Source organism: Solanum tuberosum, unplaced genomic scaffold, assembly GCF_000226075.1.
Source record: "Solanum tuberosum cultivar DM 1-3 516 R44 unplaced genomic scaffold, SolTub_3.0 scf00511, whole genome shotgun sequence".
Classification (NCBI taxonomy): domain Eukaryota; kingdom Viridiplantae; phylum Streptophyta; class Magnoliopsida; order Solanales; family Solanaceae; genus Solanum; species Solanum tuberosum.
The window spans coordinates 184,602-208,339 of NW_006239438.1; the positions used below are offsets into that span (position 1 = coordinate 184,602).

General features: G+C 32.8%; 3 protein-coding genes and 1 long non-coding RNA gene across 7 annotated transcripts; all 4 read left to right on the top strand.

Annotated features, from left to right (window-relative positions):
* The first annotated feature begins 1,069 nt into the window (after positions 1–1,069).
* Positions 1,070–2,191, top strand: LOC102594531 (zinc finger Ran-binding domain-containing protein 2-like). Of its 3 annotated transcripts, none has more exons than XM_006364836.2 (4): positions 1,070–1,156; positions 1,391–1,740; positions 1,827–1,922; positions 2,001–2,191. In XM_006364836.2, the coding sequence occupies exons 2-3, from the start codon at positions 1,406–1,408 to the stop codon at positions 1,915–1,917; spliced, it is 426 nt and encodes a 141-aa protein (XP_006364898.1). In that variant the 5' UTR covers positions 1,070–1,156; positions 1,391–1,405; the 3' UTR covers positions 1,918–1,922; positions 2,001–2,191. The 3 variants fall into 3 exon arrangements, with proteins under 3 accessions (XP_006364898.1, XP_006364896.1, XP_006364897.1); XM_006364834.2 differs by having other exon boundaries at positions 1,827–1,897; XM_006364835.2 differs by having other exon boundaries at positions 1,103–1,156; positions 1,383–1,740; positions 1,827–1,897.
* Positions 2,192–6,191: 4,000 nt separating this feature from the next.
* LOC102601804 (zinc finger Ran-binding domain-containing protein 2-like) lies at positions 6,192–7,254 on the top strand. 2 transcript variants are annotated; one of them, XM_015304180.1, is made up of 4 exons: positions 6,192–6,359; positions 6,469–6,821; positions 6,961–7,056; positions 7,134–7,192. In XM_015304180.1, the coding sequence occupies exons 2-3, from the start codon at positions 6,487–6,489 to the stop codon at positions 7,049–7,051; spliced, it is 426 nt and encodes a 141-aa protein (XP_015159666.1). In that variant the 5' UTR covers positions 6,192–6,359; positions 6,469–6,486; the 3' UTR covers positions 7,052–7,056; positions 7,134–7,192. The 2 variants fall into 2 exon arrangements, with proteins under 2 accessions (XP_015159666.1, XP_006364917.1); XM_006364855.2 differs by having other exon boundaries at positions 6,194–6,359; positions 6,961–7,031; positions 7,134–7,254.
* A 1,888-nt stretch (positions 7,255–9,142) lies between these two features.
* Positions 9,143–10,354, top strand: LOC102602139 (uncharacterized). Its single transcript, XR_001472031.1, has 3 exons — positions 9,143–9,199; positions 9,370–10,199; positions 10,278–10,354. It is a non-coding gene; the product is annotated as an uncharacterized lncRNA (long non-coding RNA).
* Positions 10,355–13,382: 3,028 nt separating this feature from the next.
* LOC102595304 (zinc finger CCCH domain-containing protein 32-like) lies at positions 13,383–17,701 on the top strand. Its single transcript, XM_006364837.2, has 3 exons — positions 13,383–13,674; positions 14,764–14,874; positions 16,089–17,701. Exons 1-3 carry the CDS (start codon positions 13,603–13,605, stop codon positions 17,520–17,522), a joined length of 1,617 nt encoding a protein of 538 aa, XP_006364899.1. The 5' UTR covers positions 13,383–13,602; the 3' UTR covers positions 17,523–17,701.
* The last annotated feature ends 6,037 nt before the right edge of the window (positions 17,702–23,738 follow it).

Here is a 23,738-nt window from a genome sequence, read left to right on the forward strand (position 1 = left end):
TTACTAAATTATACTAATTCTAATTATTTATTTAAGGGGAGGATTTCAAAAGATGAATATATTAACTAAACTAAAAATAAAGATAAAATAACTAAAAAGTAATTAACTAAGAAAAGATACATGTTTACACAATCAATGAATGAATCGATCTAGGATTATAATTTAACTAACAATCATGTTTAGCATCAATTTCATCAACTTATTTGATTATCTAGTTATTGATTCACAGGGTTAAATGTATGATCATGGTCTCCCGACCTCTAATCGCCTACGATAAATGACAACCTAACTACATCGTTGATCGGGGATAGGTTAGATCAAATACCGAGCATTACGATTTCTTCTTGTATAATGACCAAGCATGGTTTCTAGGTATATCCCTATCCTAGATACAAATTAACCTTAATTATTAAGAGAAAATCATGCTCCTTATATTCCACGTTCTATCCTCTTATTCCTTTCCCGAATTCAATTCGGACAATATATTTATTTCAATAGTGATCAAGCAGTAATCACAAAAATATAAAAACAACTAATATAATAAACATATCATGTTAGAATCAAAATCACTAAACAATCACGAACAATGTCCGCCGCCTTCAGTTTAGAACGAATTATTTTTCCTTTAACTGGCTGCCACGTGGTAACTAGGTTCCTTGAGCTTCAATTCTTTCCTCAACTACAATTCATATATATTAAATATTATTATATTCAATTTAATGAACTTGATTTCCTTATTCACTCTTTCATTTTTATTTCTTTTTTAGCTTTAAACTTTTATTTTTTCATTAATTTATTCCTACAAATAAAATATACTATTAAGCACAATTTATTAAATTTATATTCAAAATAGATAAATATAAATAATAAATATGAAACAAATAATAATTAAAATATATATTTTAGCCTCACATCAGAGCCATACCTCTATACTCGAGAAGTAAGAGAAGTAAGAGGTTATCCAATTACTTTTTGGAAAATGTGCGATATCTTGTGGATCCCATTTAAGGAAACTGTCTTACGCTTACAACAGATAAAAAAGAAAACCTTTGGGGCCCCAATAGTGAGTTCTTCCAACTATATAAACCTTCTCAAACCATTCATCAAACTTACCAACTCCAGCAACTCATTACTTCAAATCCTTCACTTCTTTTAGGTGAGGCATTCATTATGTTTTTTTTCACTTGTGTAGTTCATTTTATCATCTCTGAAAGTAAATGCAAAAAATATAATTCAACTTTGAATGTAAGTAATGTAGTTCTTGGCTTCTTGCTTATAAACAGTATTTCAAAGGTTGATAAACAATAATAAGATGTCTTGATTGTTTTCTCATGCCTGGCGTATTTTACTTCCCATATGTAAAATTTTGTTTTCATGTTTAGGAATTCAGATTTCAAGAGAGAAAATGAGCAGAGATGGAGATTGGATGTGTGCTGCATGCCAACACCTAAATTTCAAGAAACGGGATGCATGTCAACGATGCAGCTGTCCAAAATACGCAACACCGTCTGATGTTGCCATGTATGGACTAAACAAAACTGAAGTCTTGGCTGGAGACTGGTATTGCAGTGGTATGAACTGTGGTTCTCACAACTACGCAAGCAGAACAAGTTGCTATCGATGTGGTGCCTTAAAAAGTGATTATTATGGCATCGGAGCAGGAATGATGGCAACGACAGGTTATGGATATGATTCAAGTGCTCTTCCTGGTTGGAAGAGTGGTGATTGGATTTGCAGCAGGTTAGTTCATTTTTACTTTATATGAATCCTCACTGTTTATGTCCCGGTCCAATATCAAGTGACACAACTTCATTCTTGATCAACAGATTAGGATGTGGTACGCACAATTACGCCAGTAGAGCAGAATGTTATAAGTGCAAGACACCTAGGGATTTCGGTGAGCCATCTTCCTTCTGATTCTGGTACTGCATCATCGACATTTTGCATTCCGACACCATTTATCATTTACTAACATTTTGTTCATTTCTCTGTTTTCTCAGGAGGTGACATGAGAGAAAGTGAATTATATTGAGGGACGTAAGTTACTATTGAAGATGTAGCCTTCAAACAACCCTTCTTCACTCTTGTTTTTAGTTTTTCTTAGATTAGTTTCTTGAAGAAGGGTTTAATTTCTAACTGCATTGTAACTATGCAAGTGTTATAATGAAGACGTTCCTTCAGATTTTGCCTTCTTTCCGTCTTTCATTTTAAGGATCACAGCAAGAAAAAATAAGAGAAATACAAAAGGATCAGATATTAGATTCATAGAACCTTTGAGTGGTTTCATTAATTCCTTTAAGCATCAACTCTCAATTATTACACAGATAAGAACCAGATGCTTTGCTTTTATAATTGAGCCAATTTCACCTTTTCTCTTTCCTTTCCTCCCTCAAGTTTCCAATTCGATGCTAATGTGAAGCATTTTCAAGATAGACATTCTATCATTGTTGAGCTAAATACATATAATTTCAACGCAACTAATTAGTCGAAACCACATTTGAGGGTTCTTAAGTTCAATGCAACTTAAGAGACAACAATGAGCCAAGAACTTCTAAATCACAATAACAAGGCATCTAGAAGTGAAGAGCAGTTGGCTTTTGGCGATAAGCTAGCAGTAAGATTGGCTACATCAAAGTTCGAATAAAAGAGCCTATGTACATTCTTTTAGGGTGAGAGAAATAGTGAGAGTTGTTGAAGATATAATTAAGTTATTAAACTCTAACAGTTTAAGCTTTTAGATAAGATGGTCACACATTTCAACAATATGGTATCAGAGCATACATTGATTCTGAGTTCAAGTCTCACCATCACCCATCATCAAGGAAAAATTCCATGTGATTAGACCATGAAAAACAATCGAACCTGCACGTGAGAAGGTGTGTTGAAGACATAATTAAGTAATAAGAAGTGTGTTTCTCTCCTGTTGTTTAAGTTTTTTGATGAAATGGTCACACATAGGAGTAATTGTATCCCTATATTTGAAGCTCAATAAGAAATTGTTATTAAGATGCAAGGCTCATTTCGAAAGAGAAAGCTTCAAAGATTGCTCATGGATGAGTTATTGAGTAGACTTATAAATTAGGAATATGGAATAGATTCTTGTTACACTTCAATTTCTAAAACACTATCTTAGGAATTTGGTGAAGGGTGGTGGTGAAATCCAAAAAGAGCAATGGCGCATTCAACCACGAACAAGTGTGAATGTGTGTGTGTGTGTGAGAGAGAGAGAGAGAGAGAACTCGCGCATAAAACAAGCACATCTAGAGTTACATATACACCCCAAAACTCTCTATCTCAGTTTAGAACCTACAACGTCTAAATTTTAGATCGACCACTCATACTAGAAATAGTTGAGCACTCATAACTAAAAAAATTCTGGATCCGCCACTGCTGAGAGCTGAAGTTCATTGCATGGCAGGGGTAGAAAGACTACACATTCTTCATCCACCAACGTCTAGATTTTATATACCTTTTTTTTATCGAGACAAGTGTCTTAGTTCATGTGAAGTAATTTCAATTTCTTAACATATCTCTTGTGGTCCAGACAGCCAGAACCAATTCATATTAAATCATGTATCTTTTATCTTTGCTTGTATAAACTAGTGGCTCTTCATTTCAAATATCTCTCTCAATAAAAAAGAAGAAGTCATTTTCTTGTTTAAAGATCAATGTTTTAGGATTCTATTCCCTCTTAAGTTTTCTCGATTTTTTTCCAATCAAGAAAGAAAGTTCAAATTATTGAAGAATATTTAGGAAAAGAGAGATGTTAGCATCATATGCATTTGTCAAACCATAAATCTAACAGTTGACAACTTTTGAAACTGTGCTATATATCTTGTGGATCCTGTCAAAAGCTCACATCAGATCAAAAAGGAAACTTTTCGTGCTTTAATAGTGAGATCTAACAACTATATAAACCTCCCTAAACCATTCATCAAAATTATCAGCACCAGCAAACCATTTCTTGAGCTTCAAATTTTACTTCTATACGAGAAACTCAATACCTCAATTCCTTCATTTTTTTTTAGGTGAGGCGTCGGTCATGTCCTTTCCTTGTGTAGTTCATTTCCTTATCTTAGATTGGAACTAAACTTCCTCTTTTTCCAGCTTCTACACAAAAAAAGCTGCTGTCTTTGATGCAAGTTTAATGTGCCGCGGAGTTTCTTTCTAGAATGACATAACTGTTCATATAATGCATATAGAAAGTTTGTTCACATAATCTTTTCATGTTCACTGTCAGATTTGCAGCATGTTAGTTCACATGAAATTTTGCATTCTTCCTTTCTTTCAAGTTTCAAAAACTGTTTTTGTTGTGTGGTCCAATGATAATACGCTCTCCGTTTCAATTTGTTTGTCTTACTTTCCTTTATAAGTCTGTTTAATAGAAAAAATGTATCTTTCTTATTTTGGCAACTCTTTAATTCTTACTTTCCACATGACAATGTTTAAGACCGCAAGATTAAATGACATTTCGATACATTCTACATATCTTTAGTTAAACACCACAAGATTCAAAAGTCTTATGTACTTTTGTAATCTCTGTGTCAAGTCAAAACCATACAAGCAAATTGAAACACAGGGAGTATTATGTAGCTTTAATAAATGTGAAGGGTTATGTTTCACATATGTACAGAAGGATCAGATATTAGATTCACAGAACTAAATTAGTTCCTTTAAGCATCAACTCTCAATTATTACAGAGATAAGAATCTGATACTTAACTTTTATAAGTGAGCCAATGACGTTAACTCAAATTCCACCTTTTCTCTTCTTTTCTTTTCATCAAGTCTCAAAACTCATTTCCATACTAATCTGCAACATTTTCAATGCAACTTACGAGAAAAAAAATGAGCCAAGAACTTCTAAGGCTTGGCTTTAGGCCAATAATCGATCTAGCATTATGCTTGGCTACATCAAAGTGCAAACAAAAGGACCGATATACATACTTTTAGGGTGAGATAAACAGTAGGAGTAGTTGAAGACGTAATAAAGTAATTAAAAGTATGTTCTGTATAACAACTTAAGCTTTTAAATAAGATGATCACACATTTCAACATGGTATCATTAGCAGACAGAGGTCTTGACTTCGAGTCTCACTGCTATCCATTATCAAAAAGAATTCTCACGTGTTTAGTCCATGAAAAGGAATCAAGTTCGCACGTGAGGGGGTGTTGAAGACATAATTAAGTAATTAAAAATTTGCTCTCTCTAATAGTTTAAGCTTTTAGATAAGACGGTCACACTCAGCACGAGTAATCTTATATTTGAAGCTCAATAAGAAATCATATTTTAATGCAAGACTCATTCAGATAAGGAAAAACTCCAGATATTGCTCCAAAATATGCATTTCAAAGTTCCTCTATGAGGATGTGTATATCCATGGAAGTACATTCACATTTGGGAGTACAAACCTCATTACGAGAAGACGAGGCAGATCTATGTAACTATGTTTTGCTCGAATTATATAAAAAGAATGAAAATAAATGTATGCATATACTAAACAATACTCGTTCTGATCAATCCATATCGATTTTGAGGAGAAAGACGCACACTTGATTTCCATCCCAAGGTGGTTGAATTAAGTAACCCCAACCAGAGGCAAATGTACCATACATTAATCATTTTCAAGACGACGAACCATATATATACAAGTGAAAAAGCACTAACATGTCAACAAATATTATACTTCAAACCAACAGTTCCAAAAATGCAACGGATTCAGCTATAAGAACCTTAAAGATAAATTACTTATCAAGTTTAAATCCTGAATCCGCCTGTGGCTACTGCTAGATCTCCATGCAGGAATAATCTGTTATTTCGGAAAACTTAGACAAGTGTCTCAGCTCATGTGAAGCAGTTTCAATTCCATGGCATATCTCCTGTGGTCCAGACAGCCAGAACCAATTCATGTTAACCATGTCTTTCTTTCAAATATCTCTGTCAATAAAAGTCAATTTCCGTTTAAAAAATCACTGTTTTAGTCTGTCTAATTAAGATTCTATTCCGTAAATTTTCTATATTGTTTTCAATCGCGAAAGAAAGTTCAAATTATTTAAGAATATTTAGGAAAAGTGAGATGTTAGCATCAAATGCATGAATTTAACAGTTGACAAGAAAGACATATATCTGTACACTCTAGAAGGAAGGTTTATCCAAGTATTTTTTTTGTGCTATCTTGTGGATCCCATTTAAGGAAACTGTCTAAAGATCAAATAGGAAACTTTGGGGCCCCAATAGTGAGATCTTTCAACTATATAAACCTCCCAAACCATTCATCAAAATCTACCAACTCCAGCAAATCATTCCTTGAGCTTCACATTTACGTGTAGTCGAGAAGCTCCATTCTTCATTTGATTTAGGTGAAGTTCATTTCTTTATCTCAGATTGGAACTAAACTCTTACTATCTCCTATTTTGCTTCTTGTATGAAGATTTTTTTCTCATAATCTTTTCATGTTTACTAGTTCAGATTTCAAGAAAAAAGATCATGAGTAGGGAAGGAGATTGGATGTGTTCTGCATGCCAGCACCTAAATTTCAAGAAACGAGATGCATGTCAACGATGCAGCTGCCCAAAATACGCAACACCGGCTGATGTTTCTATGTATGGACTAAGCAAAACAGATGTTCTTGCTGGAGATTGGTATTGCAGTGCCATGAATTGTGGTTCTCACAACTATGCAAGCAGAACAAGCTGTTATCGATGCGCTTCCTTAAAAAGTGATTATTATGGTATTGGGGTAGGAATGATGGCACCAGCAGGCTATGGATATGATGCAAGTGCTATTCCTGGTTGGAAAAGTGGTGATTGGATTTGCAGCAGGTTAGTTCTCTTTAATTCAATAACAAAAATATTACGCCTCATTTCCAAACAAGTAGGGATCGACTTTATGAATCCTCATTATTCATGTCCTTCCATTTAAGTCCAATCTTTACGTGACTTGTTCCTTCTTGATCGACAGATTAGGATGTGGTATGCACAACTATGCCAGTAGAGCTGAATGTTATAAATGCAAGACACCTAGAGATTTTGGTGAGCCATCTGCCATATGATTCTGGTACTGCATAGTCGACGTTTTACTTTCCAACATCATTTTTCATTCACTAACATCTTGTTCATTTCTCTGTTTCTCAGGAGGTGACCTGAGAGAAAGTGAGTTATATTGAGGGCCGCGGAAATATGAAGTTTGTTTCTTTAGATTAGTTTCTCAAAGAAGGGTTTAATTTCTAACTGCATTGTAACTGTGCAAGTGTTCTAATGAATGAAATCCCTTCAGATTTTCCATTCTTTCTGTCTTTCAACGTCTGCTTTTAGTCGGATGCTCCAACGAATCATATTATCGAAACTTAACAGTCCACCAAACATTATGTATCACTTAATTGACAGCAAGAAAAAAGGAAGTTGAAATTATATAAGGATCAGATATTAGATTCATAGAATATTTGAGTGGTTTCTCGCTGAAGGAACAAAATTAGTTCCTTTAAGCACCAACTCTCAATTATTATACACAGATAAGAACCAGATGCTTTACTTTTATTAGTGAGCCAATTGCACTTTTTCTCTTTTCATTCTTTCCTTCAAGTCTCAAACTCATTTCCATTACCATACTAATCGGAAACATTTTCGAGTTAGTCATTGCATCATTGTTGAGCTAAGTGCATATAATTTCAATGCAACTACAAAATCGGGTTCTGGAAAGGGTAGCGTGTATCTAGATAGACCCCCTCTTACAGAAGTTGTTTATGATAGACCCTCAGCTCAAGGAAAAACAAGTCCAAATAGTCCAGAAAAAGAAGTAACGGAAGTACAAGAAACAACAGATAATAACAATAATTTCAATGCAACTAATTAGTGGAAACCCCATTTGAGGGTTCGTAAGTTCGTTGCAACTTAAGAGACAAGAATGAGCCAAGAACTATTCTAAATCACACTAATAAAGCTTGGATTTTGACCGATAAGCTAGCAGTAAGCTTGGCTTCATTAGAGAGAAAATAAACGGGATCATGTACATTAACCAGCAGGACCATCTACATACTTATATTTAGAGCTCAATATAAAATCGTATTTTAATACAAGACTCATTCAGATAAGGAAAAACTCGAGTGGTTGTTTCTATTAGAGTTATTGAGTTACTGAATAAGAATATGGAATTGATTCTTGTTACATTATTTCTATAACATTATCCATCTTAGGGATTGTGGGGGAGGGGGCGTGAAAAGAACAGTCGCGAATTCAACCACAAACAAGAGATGAGGGGTTAGGGGTGAGTGGAGCAATGAGTACAAATTCAACCACAGATTAGCATTTTCAATAGAACCTGCAGGTGCTTTCGTATCGAGTCTATATATATATATATATGTGTGCGCATTTGTGGACACGTAAGACAAGTACGTCTAGAGTTAGATATACATTTCAGAACTCACTATCTAAATTTCAGATCCACCACCACCACACTAACAAATATACAAGTGAAAAATCACGAAGAACGTCAACAAACATTATATTTCAAACCAATAACTACAAAAATGCAATGTGTTCAACAATAAGTACCTTAAAGATAAAACTTATCAAGTCTAAATCTTGAATCCGCCCGTGGCTCCAAAAAAGTCTACTCCTACATTTCCATGTAGGAATAATCCATTATTTTGGAAAAGGTTCACATTCCATGCAAAATTAATTATATTCCCTTTTTAATGGTAGACAAGTGTCTTAGTTCATGTGAAGTTGTTTCAATTCCATGGCATATCTCCTAGTGTCCAAACAGCCAGAACCTATTCTTAATCAATATCTTTGTCAATAAAAAGTCAATTTTTCTGTTTAAAAATCAAATTTTTAAGTCTGTTTTAGGATTCTATTCCCTATTTTTTTCAAATTATTGAAGAATATTTAGGAAAAAAGAGATGTTAGCATCATATGCATTTGTCAAACTCTTCAAGGTTTTATCCAAAAAATTTCTTCAATATTTATAAACATCATCATGTGGTTGTGGATCCCATTTAAGGAAACTGTCTATAATTCAAAACAGATAAAAAAGGAAACTTTTTTGGGCCCCAATAATGAGTTATTGACTTATTGCAACTATATAAACCTCTCTAAATCATTCATCAAAATTTATCAGCTTCAGCAAACCATTTCTTGATCTTCAAGTTTTTACGTCTAGTCGAGAAGCTCAGTTTGTCTAATCTGTAACTTTTCTTAAGGTGAGGCATTCATAATGTGTTTTTCCTTGTGTAGTTCATTTCATTATCTTTGGTAAGAATCAATTTCATATTCTTCCGGCTTCTACATAAAAAAGCTTCTGTCTTTCATGAAAGTTTTTCGAAAAACTTAAGCCTTTAAGATTTGATGTTTTCATGTTTGCTGAATTCAGGTTTCAAGGACAGAAAATGAACAGGGAAGGAGATTGGATGTGTGCTTCATGCCAGCACGTAAATTTCAAGAAACGGGATGGATGCCAACGATGTAGCTGTCCTAAATATGCAACGTCAGCTGACGTTGCAATGTATGGACTAAACAAAACAGATGTTCTTGCTGGAGATTGGTATTGTAGTGGTATGAACTGTGGTTCTCACAACTATGCAAGCAGAACAAGTTGCTATCGATGTGGTTCCGTAAAAAGTGATTATTATGGTATTGGCACAGGAATGATGGCACCAGCAGGTTATGGATATGATTCAAGTGTTCTTCCTGGTTGGAAGAGTGGTGATTGGATTTGCACCAGGTTAGTTTCACATTTTTCATTTTCCATGCAAGTGACTTACTCTACGACAACAAATTTGATCGGCTATATGAATCCTCATTTTCCATATCGCTCCACTTAAGTTCATCTTAATCCAATATTATAAGGTATAGACCCCTGCATTAAGCTCCCACGATCCGCAGGATCCAGTAAATGGCCAAGCCATATAGTCTATAGAGTCTTATGTATGCAGCCTCACCTTCCACAGATTGAACTCATGACGTCCTAGTCACATTACGGATAATGTTACTGTTGCACCAAAGCTCCCCTTCACATCGCAGTCCTATGTTATATAAACCAAAAGTGAATACCAAAAATAAAAAGTACTAGAAGTCCTCGATATTTACTACGAGCATATTTAACTCACACAACTTCCTTCTTGATCTACAGAATAGGCTGTGGTATGCACAACTATGCCAGTAGAGCTGAATGTTATAAGTGCAAGACACCTAAGGATTCTGGTGAGACATCTGCCTTAATCGACGTTTTACTTTCCAACGCCATTTTTCATTTACTAACATCCTGTTCTGTTTTTTCAGGAGGTGACATGAGAGAAAGTGAGTTGTATTGAGGGACGCGGCGACATTAAGTTTTTATTGAAGATTTACCTTCAGAGACCTTAATTCCTAACTACATTGTAACTGTGGCACTGTTACACAATGTGTTCTAATGAATGAAATTCCTTCAGATTTTGTTTTCTTTCTGACTGTCAATTATTATGTAATCTTGACAATCAATCAATGTTGTTTAGGCCTATAAAGAAAGCAAAAGCTATGTTGCTCGCGGACTCTTCAAAAGTATCGATGGGATCCTCCAAAAGCAGTACTCCCTCAGTATCAATCTGTTTGTCCTTTGTAGTCCATTTAAAAAAAATGTTTGGTTTTGGTATATTTGACATATTTTTAGTTTAAGACAACAAGATTCTCTGTCTTGTTTAACTTTCTTAAACTTCGTGTCAAGTCAAAACAGGACAAACAAATATATTTTTATAGGATCCGACGATACGAGTGCGGCAACATAAAAAATAGGAGAAACAACACTAAGGATTAGATATTGGATTCATAGAATCTTAATGAATAGTTTCATTCTAAGGGAACAAAATTAGTTCATTTTAAGCATCAACTCTCAATTATAACATAGATAAGAACTTGATGCTATGCTTTTATGAGCACATATAACGATATTAGGAGGGGAATTTTAGTAGCTCAGTTGGTTGGTTACCTGAACTCACATCTTATTTGTGAGGTTTCAATTTCCCACATTGTAATCCCCTCCCCGTTTCCCCTTAAAATTAGGAAAAAAAACTACGTTATTCACGAATGATTTTAGACAAACCATAAATATGCACATGAAAATATCAACAAATATTAAAATTTGATCAATAAATACAATAGTTTCAATATTATCTAATTCATCAAATTCAAATCCAAGATTCATGCCTAGCTTCAATATAATAGTGTTTTTTTCTTGTTCCAACCGATTTCTGGTATCTCCATTCCAATCTCGACTAGTCCAGATTCGTGTGAGTCACGTAAGACTCATTAAAGGTGAAAGTGTTTCCTACTAAGATTTTTTCCATACCCAAATTACCTCAAACTCGAGACCATTAAGGTTGAAGAGAACATATTCATACCACCACAACCCTCGATAGTGCCCCAACATAGTCTACTAATACATTTCCATGTAGGAATAATCAATTATTTGGAAAAGTTCTTATTAGTAAATCTGTCTAATTATGAGGATTCTATTCCTTAAATTTGCTTTATTTTTTTCTCCAATCAAGAAAAAAAATTAAATGGTAAGAAAAAATGTAGTAAAAAACTTAATAAAATTAAAGAAGCACTTCAAGAGTATAATGGATTTATTGAATGGTTTTATATATTATTCTTATCTAAAAAGTTGTAGAATAGAATAAGATTATTAAATAATATTCATGATACTATAACAAAAGGTATCCTCATAAGTCATAAGCATAAAAGAATATTTAATTTGTATTAAATAGAATTATTGAGTAAACAATTTTTGGGGGCATCTTTTTTGGTTCTTTTATGATATATGTTGCATGGACATCTTGAAAATATTGTTACACCTATATGCCGAAAGATTTAATATTCCTATATAGGTATTTTTTTTTTAAGAATTCGAACAACATAATTTTTGTATTATCAAAGTGTCGAATAATGTTTTTCTTGACATAATATCTCAAGATCCTCTCAATTTAATGTGTTTAATTGGTGTTCACCTATTGTCACATAAATATTTTTGTTCATGTGAAACTTTTAAATAATAATATATTATTATAATTATTTTACCTTTTTAAGCTCATTAGCTTTGGATCAGTTTTTTTTGTACCAAATTTGTACAAAAATATGTTTGAAAATTTACATTAGGCTAAATATAATGTTGTTACACCCACATTCACCGATTCACGTATGAGAACATCTTACTATCTTTTTAAATTAAATCAAAATGAATATTGACTATGTGTTTATGATATCAATTCTAAATTTTTTGAATACGATATATAACGAAATCTTATATTTAGTAAAAAATAATTTGAATAAATTGAAGGTAAAACCTTCTATATATGTTGCTTTTGATCATAACCACCCACCCCAAAAAATAATAAGTGATTCAAACTTTAAAAAAAAATCTTAGTTTAAATGATCGTGCATTGAATCAAGTTAATATGAATCTGGATTAATTGAATCAAATAATTTATCAATAATTAAATTTTTTTAAAAGGGGAAAAACGGAAACATGACAAAAAAGCACAAATCATAACCAAAAAATCATAAAATTTATCGCACATAATCTGCAATTATAGTATATATAATTAATCAGTTGATTGGTTGCCAAATAATCTTTCATTTGTCATAGAGTTTGAAGTTGAAATTTAAAAGTAGAAAACTTGAATTTTTGAAGTTGTGATTTTTGAAACTTAAAATTGTGCGTGACATGCATTTTACTTGTGATAAAATGAAGTTTTGTGAGTGAAAAAATCAAAACTTTTTTTAAAAAAAATGGGGTAAAAGATTACAAGTCGGGGGATCGAACCCTCACCAACAAAATGAAAATTCAAGTAGTCAACCAACTGACCTACTAAGATTTACTAAAGTTCAAAAACCTAAAAACGAGTAACTCGAATATCTTTTTAAAAGATAAAATTTTTAAAAAAAAATGATTCAAAATCTATAAGCAAACATACATTTAAAGATAATTATTTAAAATTTTGATCCAAAATTTTAGTCAAAAATAAATTAAATTCAAAAAATTTAGTCAAAAATGCATTTAAGAATAAAATTTTACAATCTAATCTAAAATTTTATAGTCAAAACATACATTTAAAGAAAAAATTTAAAAATCTAATCTAAAATATACCGTCAAACTTAATTAAGCTTATTTACTTACAAGTCCTTTAACATAAAAAATCTCTATTTCTAACCTAATATTTATGCGATACAAACTGGAACTAATCGAAGTAGTAGTTATCAGTAGTTTTTCAAAATAGGTTAAAATAAAAATAAAAACTAAGGGAGAGTAATGCAACATGTCCAAAAATACAAGGACCTATATTGCAAACAATGCAACTTATAAAACAAAAAACAAAAAAACCCAGAAAGCGTTAGCTTCTATAAAAATTTTGAGCATCATCATCACCTTCATACCCTACCACCCCCACCCCACTCCACCCTATACAGTTGTTGTATGTATATGTGTATCTATAGGTATATGTACATATATATATAGGTACACATTCATTGTTGAGGGTTTGGAATTTGATCGAGTTATAGAACCTCAATGCATTCAGAATTTTGAAAATTTTCTTTTTTTGTTCGTCTGTTTTTTTTTTGGGAGAAAACAATGGAGGAAGAATTTCAGAAGCGGTTTACTGATTGTGTGTATTTTTTAGCATCTCCCCTCACTTGTAAGAAGGTATAGCTATCCTTTTTTCATTGGCATTTCGTCGAAATTTTCGATTTTTTTGGTGAAAAAATGGTGGATGAATGCATTTATTGTGTGAATTTCTATATGGGTGTTTGTTTAACTCGTTGATTAGCTGCATTTCTAATCTGGGTTTCAATTTATTTATTTTTGGTTTATGTAACTGTTGAAGAATTGGTGAAAAAAAATGGTGGATGAATGCATTTTGTGTTCATTTTTATATGGGTGTTTTTTTAGCTTGTTGATTATGTGTTACATCGGGAATGTTAGTAGTTCAGTTGATTGGCTACCTGAATTATTAGTTTGTTGGTGAGGGTTCGATTCCTCACCTAGTAATCTCTTTCCCGTTTTCCCCTTACCCTACCCCCAAACTTGTTTTAAAGAAAAAATATGTTTTTGTGTCATTCTACTAAATATATGTTAATGCTGATGTAATGTATATGTTATGTTAAATTAGTATGTTAAACTGTGTCAAGTAAACAAGTCGTATGAAATTGAAATAGAGTGTGTGTGTGTGTATCGTGTTAGATGTGGCTTTTTTCAGGATTAGGGTGCATTGATTTGTTGGATTTTGTTTTATGATGGAATGGTTAAATGGTGAGATTATGCAAGGGAATTCAACGGATTTGAGGATTTGGGTTGTTATGTTAAGTTTTTTAATAAAGTGAGTCGATGATCCTGTTGTGGTTTGCTGAAGTTGTGAATTCAGTTAATCGTCTTCATTTAGTTTGCTGTGTTGGTGCTGTTTCTTTGTTTTAAGTTATTATTGTGTTTAATTGTTTCTATAATTATAGTTTTAGTTTTTCAGTTCAAGTCTAATCAATTATGGTTTAGAGGTGATGGAATAGCAACAATCGGAGTAGTAGGTCTCAATGCAATGAACATTTATATTATTATTTTAATTATGCCATACCTGTTTTGGTTATCTTAGGTGTTTTTGTTAGCTGTGCATTCGTGATTGTCATTGTGCCTGACTCCAGGTTTTCCTGACATGTATAATTGTGTTTGTGTGTGTCTTGTCTCATTATTTCAAGTATTGTATCTAAGAATCTGGTTTTGTGATATGGATTTTTGCTCCAGGGAATGGAATGTGAATATCGACATAGTGAGATGGCAAGGCTCAATCCCAGGGATTGCTGGTACTGGGTGGCTGGAAGTTGTCTTAACCCAACATGTGCTTTTCGACATCCGGTAAGTACAAACCTTTCATTGTTTGAAATTGATAGTTGTGCTGATTTTGACATATTATTACTGCAAAAATGCAACAAAATGAAATATGCTTTTGATTTGGCTTGACTATTTCTCTCAACTTAAAATAGTTTGAGTTCAGACATGTTTAAACTGTTTCATATATCGGAATTTAAGAATATTAGTGTTAGTCTATAGGGTAGGATGATTACAACTTGGCTACAGTCTGCCTAAGCTCTAGATTAGTAGAACCACCACGACCTAAAAAGTAGAAAGTGCTTCTTCAACGGGTAGCTATTGTGTTAGTCTCTATCTCCTCTTTCCAAGAAAACGAGATATCATCCTATCAAAGAAGCACTTTTCCTACTTCGTGAGTCAAGAAATATAGATCTCCACTAATAATTACTGGCTCCTCAAGGCCTTTGTCTGCCAAGAAAGTGAGATATCTTCTTGTTAAACACTTTTCTTATCAGTAGGAGTCCAAAAATATAGATCTCCACTAAAATTTACTGGCTACTCAAGACTTGTTTGTGTCAGCCAAATCCATGGTAACCATTTCTCGGGGAAGTTTTAAGTTTTAACAAGCCTAGATCACAAGTTCCAAATTCTTTTCCTGAAAAGTGTACAGTGCAACATTCTTTAGGAGCAGCGCGGATATCTGAAACCTCAGGCTCCTCGAAATGCGCAAATCACTGATTTGACTAACAATCTGTGCAATTTCTGAAGGTGTATGTGTTCAACATCTCTTGTATTATTCTCTAATAAATGCTCATATTAAATCTTCTCGTCGAACAGAAAAAGAGGCTTTTGGGGGGTTATAAATGTGTTAAGTACCTTGTGACTGGTTAATGAGGAGGGATAGCTTAGTTGAAATGCCCACCCACCTCCAACCATGAGGTTAGGGATTCAAGGCACCAAGGGATCAAAATGGATAAAGGTCAGTGTTGGGCAGGGTGGTTTGGGAGGTGGATTTACGATACTCCAAGAAAACAATGAAAAGTACTTGGAAACTGGTTGTTAGATCTTCCACGGTCTGAAGGTTTTTGTGACAATGTAATGGGTTACTTAAGGACCTAGCAAACAAGAAATTACATGGTTTAAAGCAAATATTCGTCTGACCTTTCATTTCCTTTTTTCTGATTTGACTTAAATTGCTTCTTGAACTTGTTATTTTAAATTCTTTGGACGTGCTAATTTTTCTCTGTCCATTTTCTCAGCCATTAGAGAGCCATGCTGAGACGTCATCTGAATTGGCTCCTCAACCCAACAAATCTGATGTGCCTGTTAACAAGACAAATATGCCTTGTTACTTCTATTTCAGTGGCTATTGCAATAAAGGTGAAAGATGCGCATATCTGCATGGACCTGATGACGGTGCAACTGCATGGACATCCTCAAAAGTAGCTTCTGAAGTCCCTGATGAACCGACAGCTGAGATGAAGAAGACATTTGCAGGAAGTGAAACTGATCTTTCAGCAGTCGAAAAACATCCCAATTCTTCAGAAATGGGGCCCAAGGAAGCAGCACATGAATATATCAACTCAGAAGTGGATTTTCATTTGATGACTAATAATGTTGGTGAGCAAAGTGCTTCTCATGAGACGTCAGGATCTCCTTCTGTAGAAGCTGCTGCAGTCGGGTTAGTTTCGTTAGTTCATGCTGAAGGCCTTACCCAAGGAGGATCCTATATGTCCCCCAACCAGAGCTCAGATGAAGAAGTGGAGGACAGCGTGGAGAGAGAGGAGTGGTTGGAATCATCTCCCGGTTTTGATGTTCTTGTTGATGATAGATTAGTAGGTTTGAGTCACGAAGATGAACATAATTATCTGATGCACCATGATATGGAAGACAGGGAGCTTGATGAACGGTTCGCTGGGTATGATTTTGAGAACCACCTCGAGTATGATCCTGCATATCCAAATATAGGAATTGTTTCCGACGTAGAACAAAACGCTTCTTATTATAACTTTGAGAATCATGAAATGAATGAACGCGTCGGAGAATTTCTTATCCCTGCTCATGGAAGAGAGAGGGTATCTCGTAAAAGAGAGTTGCCTAGTGAACTGGCTTTTCGTGGCAGAGACAATGTTGACCTCCGGGACCTTCTGAAGAAGCGACGAGCCAGTGAAAATGATTCTCCAGATCACTTGTCTAGAAGGTTTGACCTGTCTAGGTCGAATGTCCATGAGCAAGGCAGCAGGGATAGGCATCGTCCACAGGGTTCCCAGTGGATGCCTCAAAGAAGGGCTTCAAAAGTGGAAAGCAATGTTTCTTTCTCCCCCGCGTTTTTGAACCGCACTCGTCTGGAGGGTGCCAATCGGCTGAAAAGGTTGAGACAGTCTCAAGGAAGCAGTTACAGACAGCAGCATTTCAAGGACAGGAGACGGGGCCAGTCGCGACCATTTGCAAATGAACCCCCTAGGAGGAGGATGGATTCTAGGAAGAGACTGACTGACGTTCCAGAGACGTTTAGTGCACCCAAGACTCTAGCTCAGATTAGAGAAGAAAAGAGGAGAGGAAGAGAAGATGCAAATTCTCTCGAGGGAACTGGTCCATCTGGAGGAAGTGAGAAAGAAGACTTTTCAGGTCCAAAACCTCTCAGTGAAATCCTCAAAGACAAAAGAAGGCTGAGCTCAGTAGTGAGCAATTAGTAGACTTCAAAGGTTTTGATAAAAACTTAGTTTTGGAAAAACTTTTACTGTAGCTTGGTGCAAAGTTTTGTACAATTTTCTGGATTAGCTTTTGAAACTTTACAACTTTTTAAAACAGCTTAGTCATGGATTAGTTGTAGAAGAAATTGTGCAATTGAATATTACAGGTACATTGGAAAATAGCCTTCTTGCTATGAAAATGCTCTGATTAATCTCTTTCAGCTGATAGACACTGCTCCTTGAGCCGAGGGTCTATCGGAAACAACCTCTCTACCTCCCAAGATAGGGGCATAAGGTCTGCATGCACACTACACTATCCAGATCTCACTTGTGGGATCGGTTTGTTATGTTGTTGTGTGTATACACTACTCTCCCCAGACCCCACTGCATATATTATGCGTGTTTCTATATTTACTTGTGTTATCAAGGTAGGGGCATAAGGTCTGTGTACACACTACCTCTTCAGACCTCACTTGTAGGATTATATGGATATGTTATTGTGTGTACACACTACCCTCCTCAGACCCCACTGTATGTATTATGTGTGTTTCTATATTTACTTGTATTATCAAGGTAGGGGTGTAAGGTTTGCTTACACACTACCCACCCTAGTCCCCACTTGCGAGATTAGACGGATATAATATTTTGTTACACACTACCCTTTTTAGACCCAAACTACATATATTTTGTGTGTTTCTATATTTACTTGTGTTATCAATTGTCAAATTCTTGATCATCGTCATCATTGAGATTCATGTCAATTCAAATTAATATTTAGATATAGATATAGTGTTACCTCTCTTTTTTCTTCTTTCAAACAAATAATAATAATAAATGTTTGTCCATTATGAATCTGTTAGGTCTATTTCTATTAATTTGGTTGAATTAGTCAAACTCATTAATAGTTAAATTCAAAAAAAATATACTTCAACAAATAATATGTTAAGAAGATAGTATTTAAGATTTGTAGGTTAATATACATTATATTATTTTGAAGAATTGGCATAGTTACGTAATATTTAAAACTTCCCAAAATAATAAAATCAATCAATCTGAAAAATTCAGGATAAATAATCATTGTATTTATTACTTAATAATTGTTTTCATGAATGCTAATTTTGCATTCAAAGATGGCTGCTACTTTTATACTCTAATTTTAGACTATCCTCAATTAACTTTTATTTATTCAAAATTGGTTTACTACCTTCATATCCAACATATTGTCCTTTTTGGGGTTGGGGGTTTTCATTTGTGTATTCGATATACATATTGAACATGATTAAATTTAAATTTATGCATTGCATAGCTTATTTTATTATTTTTAGGGGCTTAAACTAGAGACATCTGAATTTAATCATAAGTCGAAATCAAATTATCCAATTATAATGATGTATTACCAAATCCAAACTTTGACTCTGTAAGTGTATGTTTTAACAATTTAGGCATCATTTGGTAGAAGGTATTATTATAGAAAATGATGCAGGTATTAGTTTTGGTGACCAACTATTTGTTTGGTACGTATAGCCAATTAGAGTTATGTAGATATTAGTAATGTAGGGATCACTGGCGTAGCCACCCTTGTGTTAGGGTGTCCAATAGGACACCCTTCGTCGGAATATTATACCGTATATACAAGTAAAATGATAAATAAAATGGCTAAATAGCATATTTTGGACACCCTTGACACATCAATATGATGTAGCCTAGTGGTTTTCGGCACCTTGAAAGAGTAATGACACACAAATTTAAAGTGTTCGTGTGTCCGAATCTCACTAGTAGCAATTTTTTTTCACTTTTTAAGAAGAGCAGGTTCACTTTAGCACTTGGACACCCTTCGTGAAAATCCTGGCTCCACCACTGGTAGGGATAAAGTTATGACGAAAAATTTATGTATTATTTTGTGCAGATTTTAGTTATTCATGTATTTCACCTTCTAATCCTGCATAAAATAATACATAGATTCCCTCGTAACCTACACATGTATTAGTTATGTAGATTTTTAAAATGCAAAACAAACACTTATAATATTAGTTATGCATGATTTAATACATACATAACTCACCTTCAAATGATCGTTTGATAATTGATTTGGAGATGAGTTATCCATGAATAAATTTTACACTATCATATTATTCTTAATTACAAATAATTGTCCATAAAAATGAATTAATAACATACCTACTACGTACAATATGCTAAAATACACTATTTTTTTAATATATGGAGGGATATGGAGGTAAATAGGAAAATTACAAAGACGGAGAATCAGACTTCTACCAATAAGGTAAAAATTTAAATAACTAATTGCACAATTAAAAATTCTCAATAATAATATACTAATCATGTAAAAATTATATCCATTTTAGTGTGTATATATAAGTTAAATCTTGAAACTTATAAATAATAGAAGGAGGTATACTGATAGTATTAAAAAAATTCCTCTTGGTCAAATTTGTAACCTTCATTAATAATTTATCTTTCAATATTTTCCTTCAAATATTAATTACAATATTATCAATATATAGAACAATATTTTGAGTGTACGCAATAGTTTTGTGTCAAATATTCAATTAGTTTCACTAATTTCAAATCGCAAACAAATAATTTCAAACACTAAAACATGTGAAATTCATTTATATTATGATCACGTCATTGTCCAACTTAACCTTTCATATCTTATTTCTTGTTAATATATATCAATGATTGAACCAAATTCAACAAAAAATTCACCCCAAAAAAATAACTACAGATAATCGTTCATAAAACATGAATTTATAACATAAAAATAAATTCATTACCTATTATAATATTAGGGCATACAAGTTAAATCCTAAAATTTAATTATTATTTTTTACCAAAAATATTTAAGTTATATATAACATGATCAGTATTAAAAAAAATTAATTATATTATCTGTTTATCCTTACATGTAGCTAGTTATAGTAGATTATTAATCGTATTTTACTACAAAAGTCTTCTTTTTATATTATAAAATTTCTTAATAAAAAAATTAATTTCAATATTATTATCGCTGATGTAAAAAAAATTATTTACATTAAATACTGAATATAACTTAAACTCAAACTAATAATAAACTAAACTATACTTATAGTGTAACTAATGATGGTATATATATAGTGTCAAATCTTCAAAACCATATCACAAATTTCAAAGGGCAAAATAGTAATATCAAAAGACACACTATACAAAATAAGATATGATTAAATTTTTTTATTTATATATATATGATCACATCATTGTCCAACTAATCTTTTCATATATATATTATTTCTTGTTTTGTATATATCAAGATATTGAACAACTATTTTGACTCAATTTCATATAGATCAAGAAGAAGAAGAAAAAAATATTTAGACTATAGTTTTTATATGGCTGATCAACCATCTATTGGAGAAATGTTACCAAGATCAGAAATTTCATTTAGAAGACAAGGTTCATCAGGTTTAATATGGGATGATAAATTATTATCCGGAGAACTCAAGAAAATTGATCAAGAAGGTGTACAAGAGAAGAAAAAAGAAAAAAAATCGCCAGAGCCGAGACCTATTAAGTCTCGAACTACAGATAACTACATGCAACCGTCCATAGATCCTCCATCTCCTAAGGTATCTGGTTGTGGTGTTTGTGGTATTTTTGGGAAGCCTATTGATAAATCTCAAAAAACAAGAAAAAATGTCAAACGTAAGTCTTAATTAATATATGTGTATATTTTGGTGAAATTATTAATTAATCACCTCTATGTTTGTTATATATTTATGTGTTTTGTTGTGGTAATATATGTACTATGTTTTATTTTCAGCCATATGAATGAATCGTGGTTTTTTTTTTTTAAGATGAGAGTTTTGTTACCTTTAGTTTTTGTCTCGTCTTGTTTTGATTTAGTCAAAATCTTTCTATAACAGTTTCGTTTGTTATGAGATTTTTTAGTGATTAATTGTTATACACGTATAATTACATTTGATATTTTAATCTTATTTAGTTGTTATAGGCACAAAAAAATTGCATAAAATCTAATTATTTTTTTCCCTTTTGTAATAATATAAACAATGGAATAAAAAATGCATCTTTTCTAAAATTGTTTTGTCTCTCTTCGCCATATTTTTTGTTGATCATTAGATCATTACTTCATTACTTCCTTCATTTTAATTTTCTGCAATAATTTCTTTAACCTATACATATATTGCTCTATTTCTCTTCTTGTGTGAAGATGTTTTTATTTTATTTTATTTTATGCATATAGCAAAGATAGCCATTCTTGAATATTAAAGACAACTTGAAGGTTCAAGAAAGTAGTGCTTTTCATGGTTTTTTGACTTTTTGCTAACAAGTGGATAATAATTGAAAAATTCCAAGTTTGTTCACCTAAAACAATTACAAGTATTATTATTTGTTGTAGACCTTTGTTCTTATTTGGTGTAAACAAACATCTACTATCCCCTATTTTAATTTAATTGTCTTATTTTGACTTTGGAATGACGTTTAATTTTGTAATCTTAAATATGTCATTGAAAAATTAAAGAGTTGTCAAAAATAAAAAAGAATACTTTTTTTTTAACAGACTAAAAATACAGTAAAATAATTAAATTAAAACGAAGAGAGTACTTACAATATAATTGACATTGGAAATTATGTTATATTTTAAAAAGGCAAAGGAGAAACCAAAGGATGAAGTGGTTATTGAATTTAATATATTTTATATAAAAACAGGTCATTTTCTTGATAGATATACAGACCACCCAATTCCCAATTAAAATCCATTAATTTGTTGTCTTGTGTTGGCTACTATAATCCACATATTACTATATTACAACCTGTATGGGTCTTTATTTTAGGTAGAATTGTCCCACTTTAAGTAAAAAACATATTGAAGTGGGGGAGGTTTAGGTTTGAACAACCCCACCTAGTAGTGTACTAATAACCAAAAATTAATTAAGGTTGAATCGAGGATTTATCGAAAATAATATTTTTACCTTTATAAGGTTAAGGGTAAGGTTTTTATATCACTATTCGCTTTTGACTCCACTTATGAAATTATTCTAAATATATTATTGTTATTATAGATTACATAAATTAAAGGATTTGTATATTGTCGATGTAATTTAACTGTTATAGAGATTCAAATTAATTTTCAAGATTCCTAATAATTGTTTATTATGGAGATCATATGTGTGACGCAGATGCCTATGAATTCAACCGAACCTAATAATTTTGAGTTAGACCAGATTTGTGTATGTGATAAATATCTACCAAATGTATATAGATATTAAATTTGAGACCTAGTAACTCGAATATTTAGTAGATATTATGGCATCCAAACTCATTACGTTTAGATTTTAGATATACCTCTATTTATAAATACATTTATAAGTAGTAACTTGATTGTGTGAAGATCTTTACCTAGTTGCACGGGGGTAGACATATAAAATTATCACGATCTATATTCATGGCACGTACTATTCATGCAAATTGCCCTATGAGGCCTCACAATTTTTTCCTTGGACTACATCATCATCGAACTCAAAAACATGTGTACCCTATGAACTTGTGCTAACTTGTTAAGCTCTTCATTTTCCTTCGTTATTCTTATGTAGGATTTTTCTAAGGTGTCATGTGCACCTAAATTCAACAGTTTGCCAACCTAGACGCCTACTAGTACTTTAGTGACCTACCCTCGTCAGCTGACCCTTTGTAAGAGCCGTCACATATACTTATCCCCTTCCCCTTAGAGACTTAGCATCTTCTCTTATAAGATTATACCCCACTATCATACTGAGGGAGTGTTTGGCTCTGATACTGTATATACTTTTCACAACCCAAATACATAATTTCTTTTGGTCCAATATGCCTCACAAATTTGTTCCTTGGACTACAACACCATCAAGACCAAAAAGTGTATGTACCATTTAAACCTGTTTTATGTCTTATAAAGATCTTTAGTTTCCTCTCTCATTCAGATATAGGTTTCGCCTAAGATATTATTTGCATCCCTTTTTCAGAAACCTCCCAACGTACAAGCCTGACAATCCTTTTGTAATCCACCCTCATCAACCTGCCTTTTATCTTGGGCATGTCACAAAACCTACCTATTGCAACATAGTTTTCCTATGGGCTTAGTATATAGTTTACTCCTCTAACTTGTATGAAATTCCTTTTACACACCTTATATATATATATATATATATATATATATATATA

Excerpts from the sequence above, each read along its gene's own strand:
- LOC102594531 (XM_006364834.2), top strand. The coding sequence starts at position 1,406 with ATGAGCAGAGATGGAGATTGGATGTGTGCTGCATGCCAACACCTAAAT. Across the intron at positions 1,741-1,826 it reads GGTGATTGGATTTGCAGCAG|ATTAGGATGTGGTACGCACA; the intron begins GTTAGTTCATTT and ends CTTGATCAACAG. Across the intron at positions 1,898-2,000 it reads CAAGACACCTAGGGATTTCG|GAGGTGACATGAGAGAAAGT; the intron begins GTGAGCCATCTT and ends CTGTTTTCTCAG.
- LOC102595304 (XM_006364837.2), top strand. The coding sequence starts at position 13,603 with ATGGAGGAAGAATTTCAGAAGCGGTTTACTGATTGTGTGTATTTTTTA. Across the intron at positions 13,675-14,763 it reads CTCCCCTCACTTGTAAGAAG|GGAATGGAATGTGAATATCG; the intron begins GTATAGCTATCC and ends TTTTTGCTCCAG. Across the intron at positions 14,875-16,088 it reads CATGTGCTTTTCGACATCCG|CCATTAGAGAGCCATGCTGA; the intron begins GTAAGTACAAAC and ends CCATTTTCTCAG.
- LOC102601804 (XM_006364855.2), top strand. The coding sequence starts at position 6,487 with ATGAGTAGGGAAGGAGATTGGATGTGTTCTGCATGCCAGCACCTAAAT. Across the intron at positions 6,822-6,960 it reads GGTGATTGGATTTGCAGCAG|ATTAGGATGTGGTATGCACA; the intron begins GTTAGTTCTCTT and ends CTTGATCGACAG. Across the intron at positions 7,032-7,133 it reads CAAGACACCTAGAGATTTTG|GAGGTGACCTGAGAGAAAGT; the intron begins GTGAGCCATCTG and ends TCTGTTTCTCAG.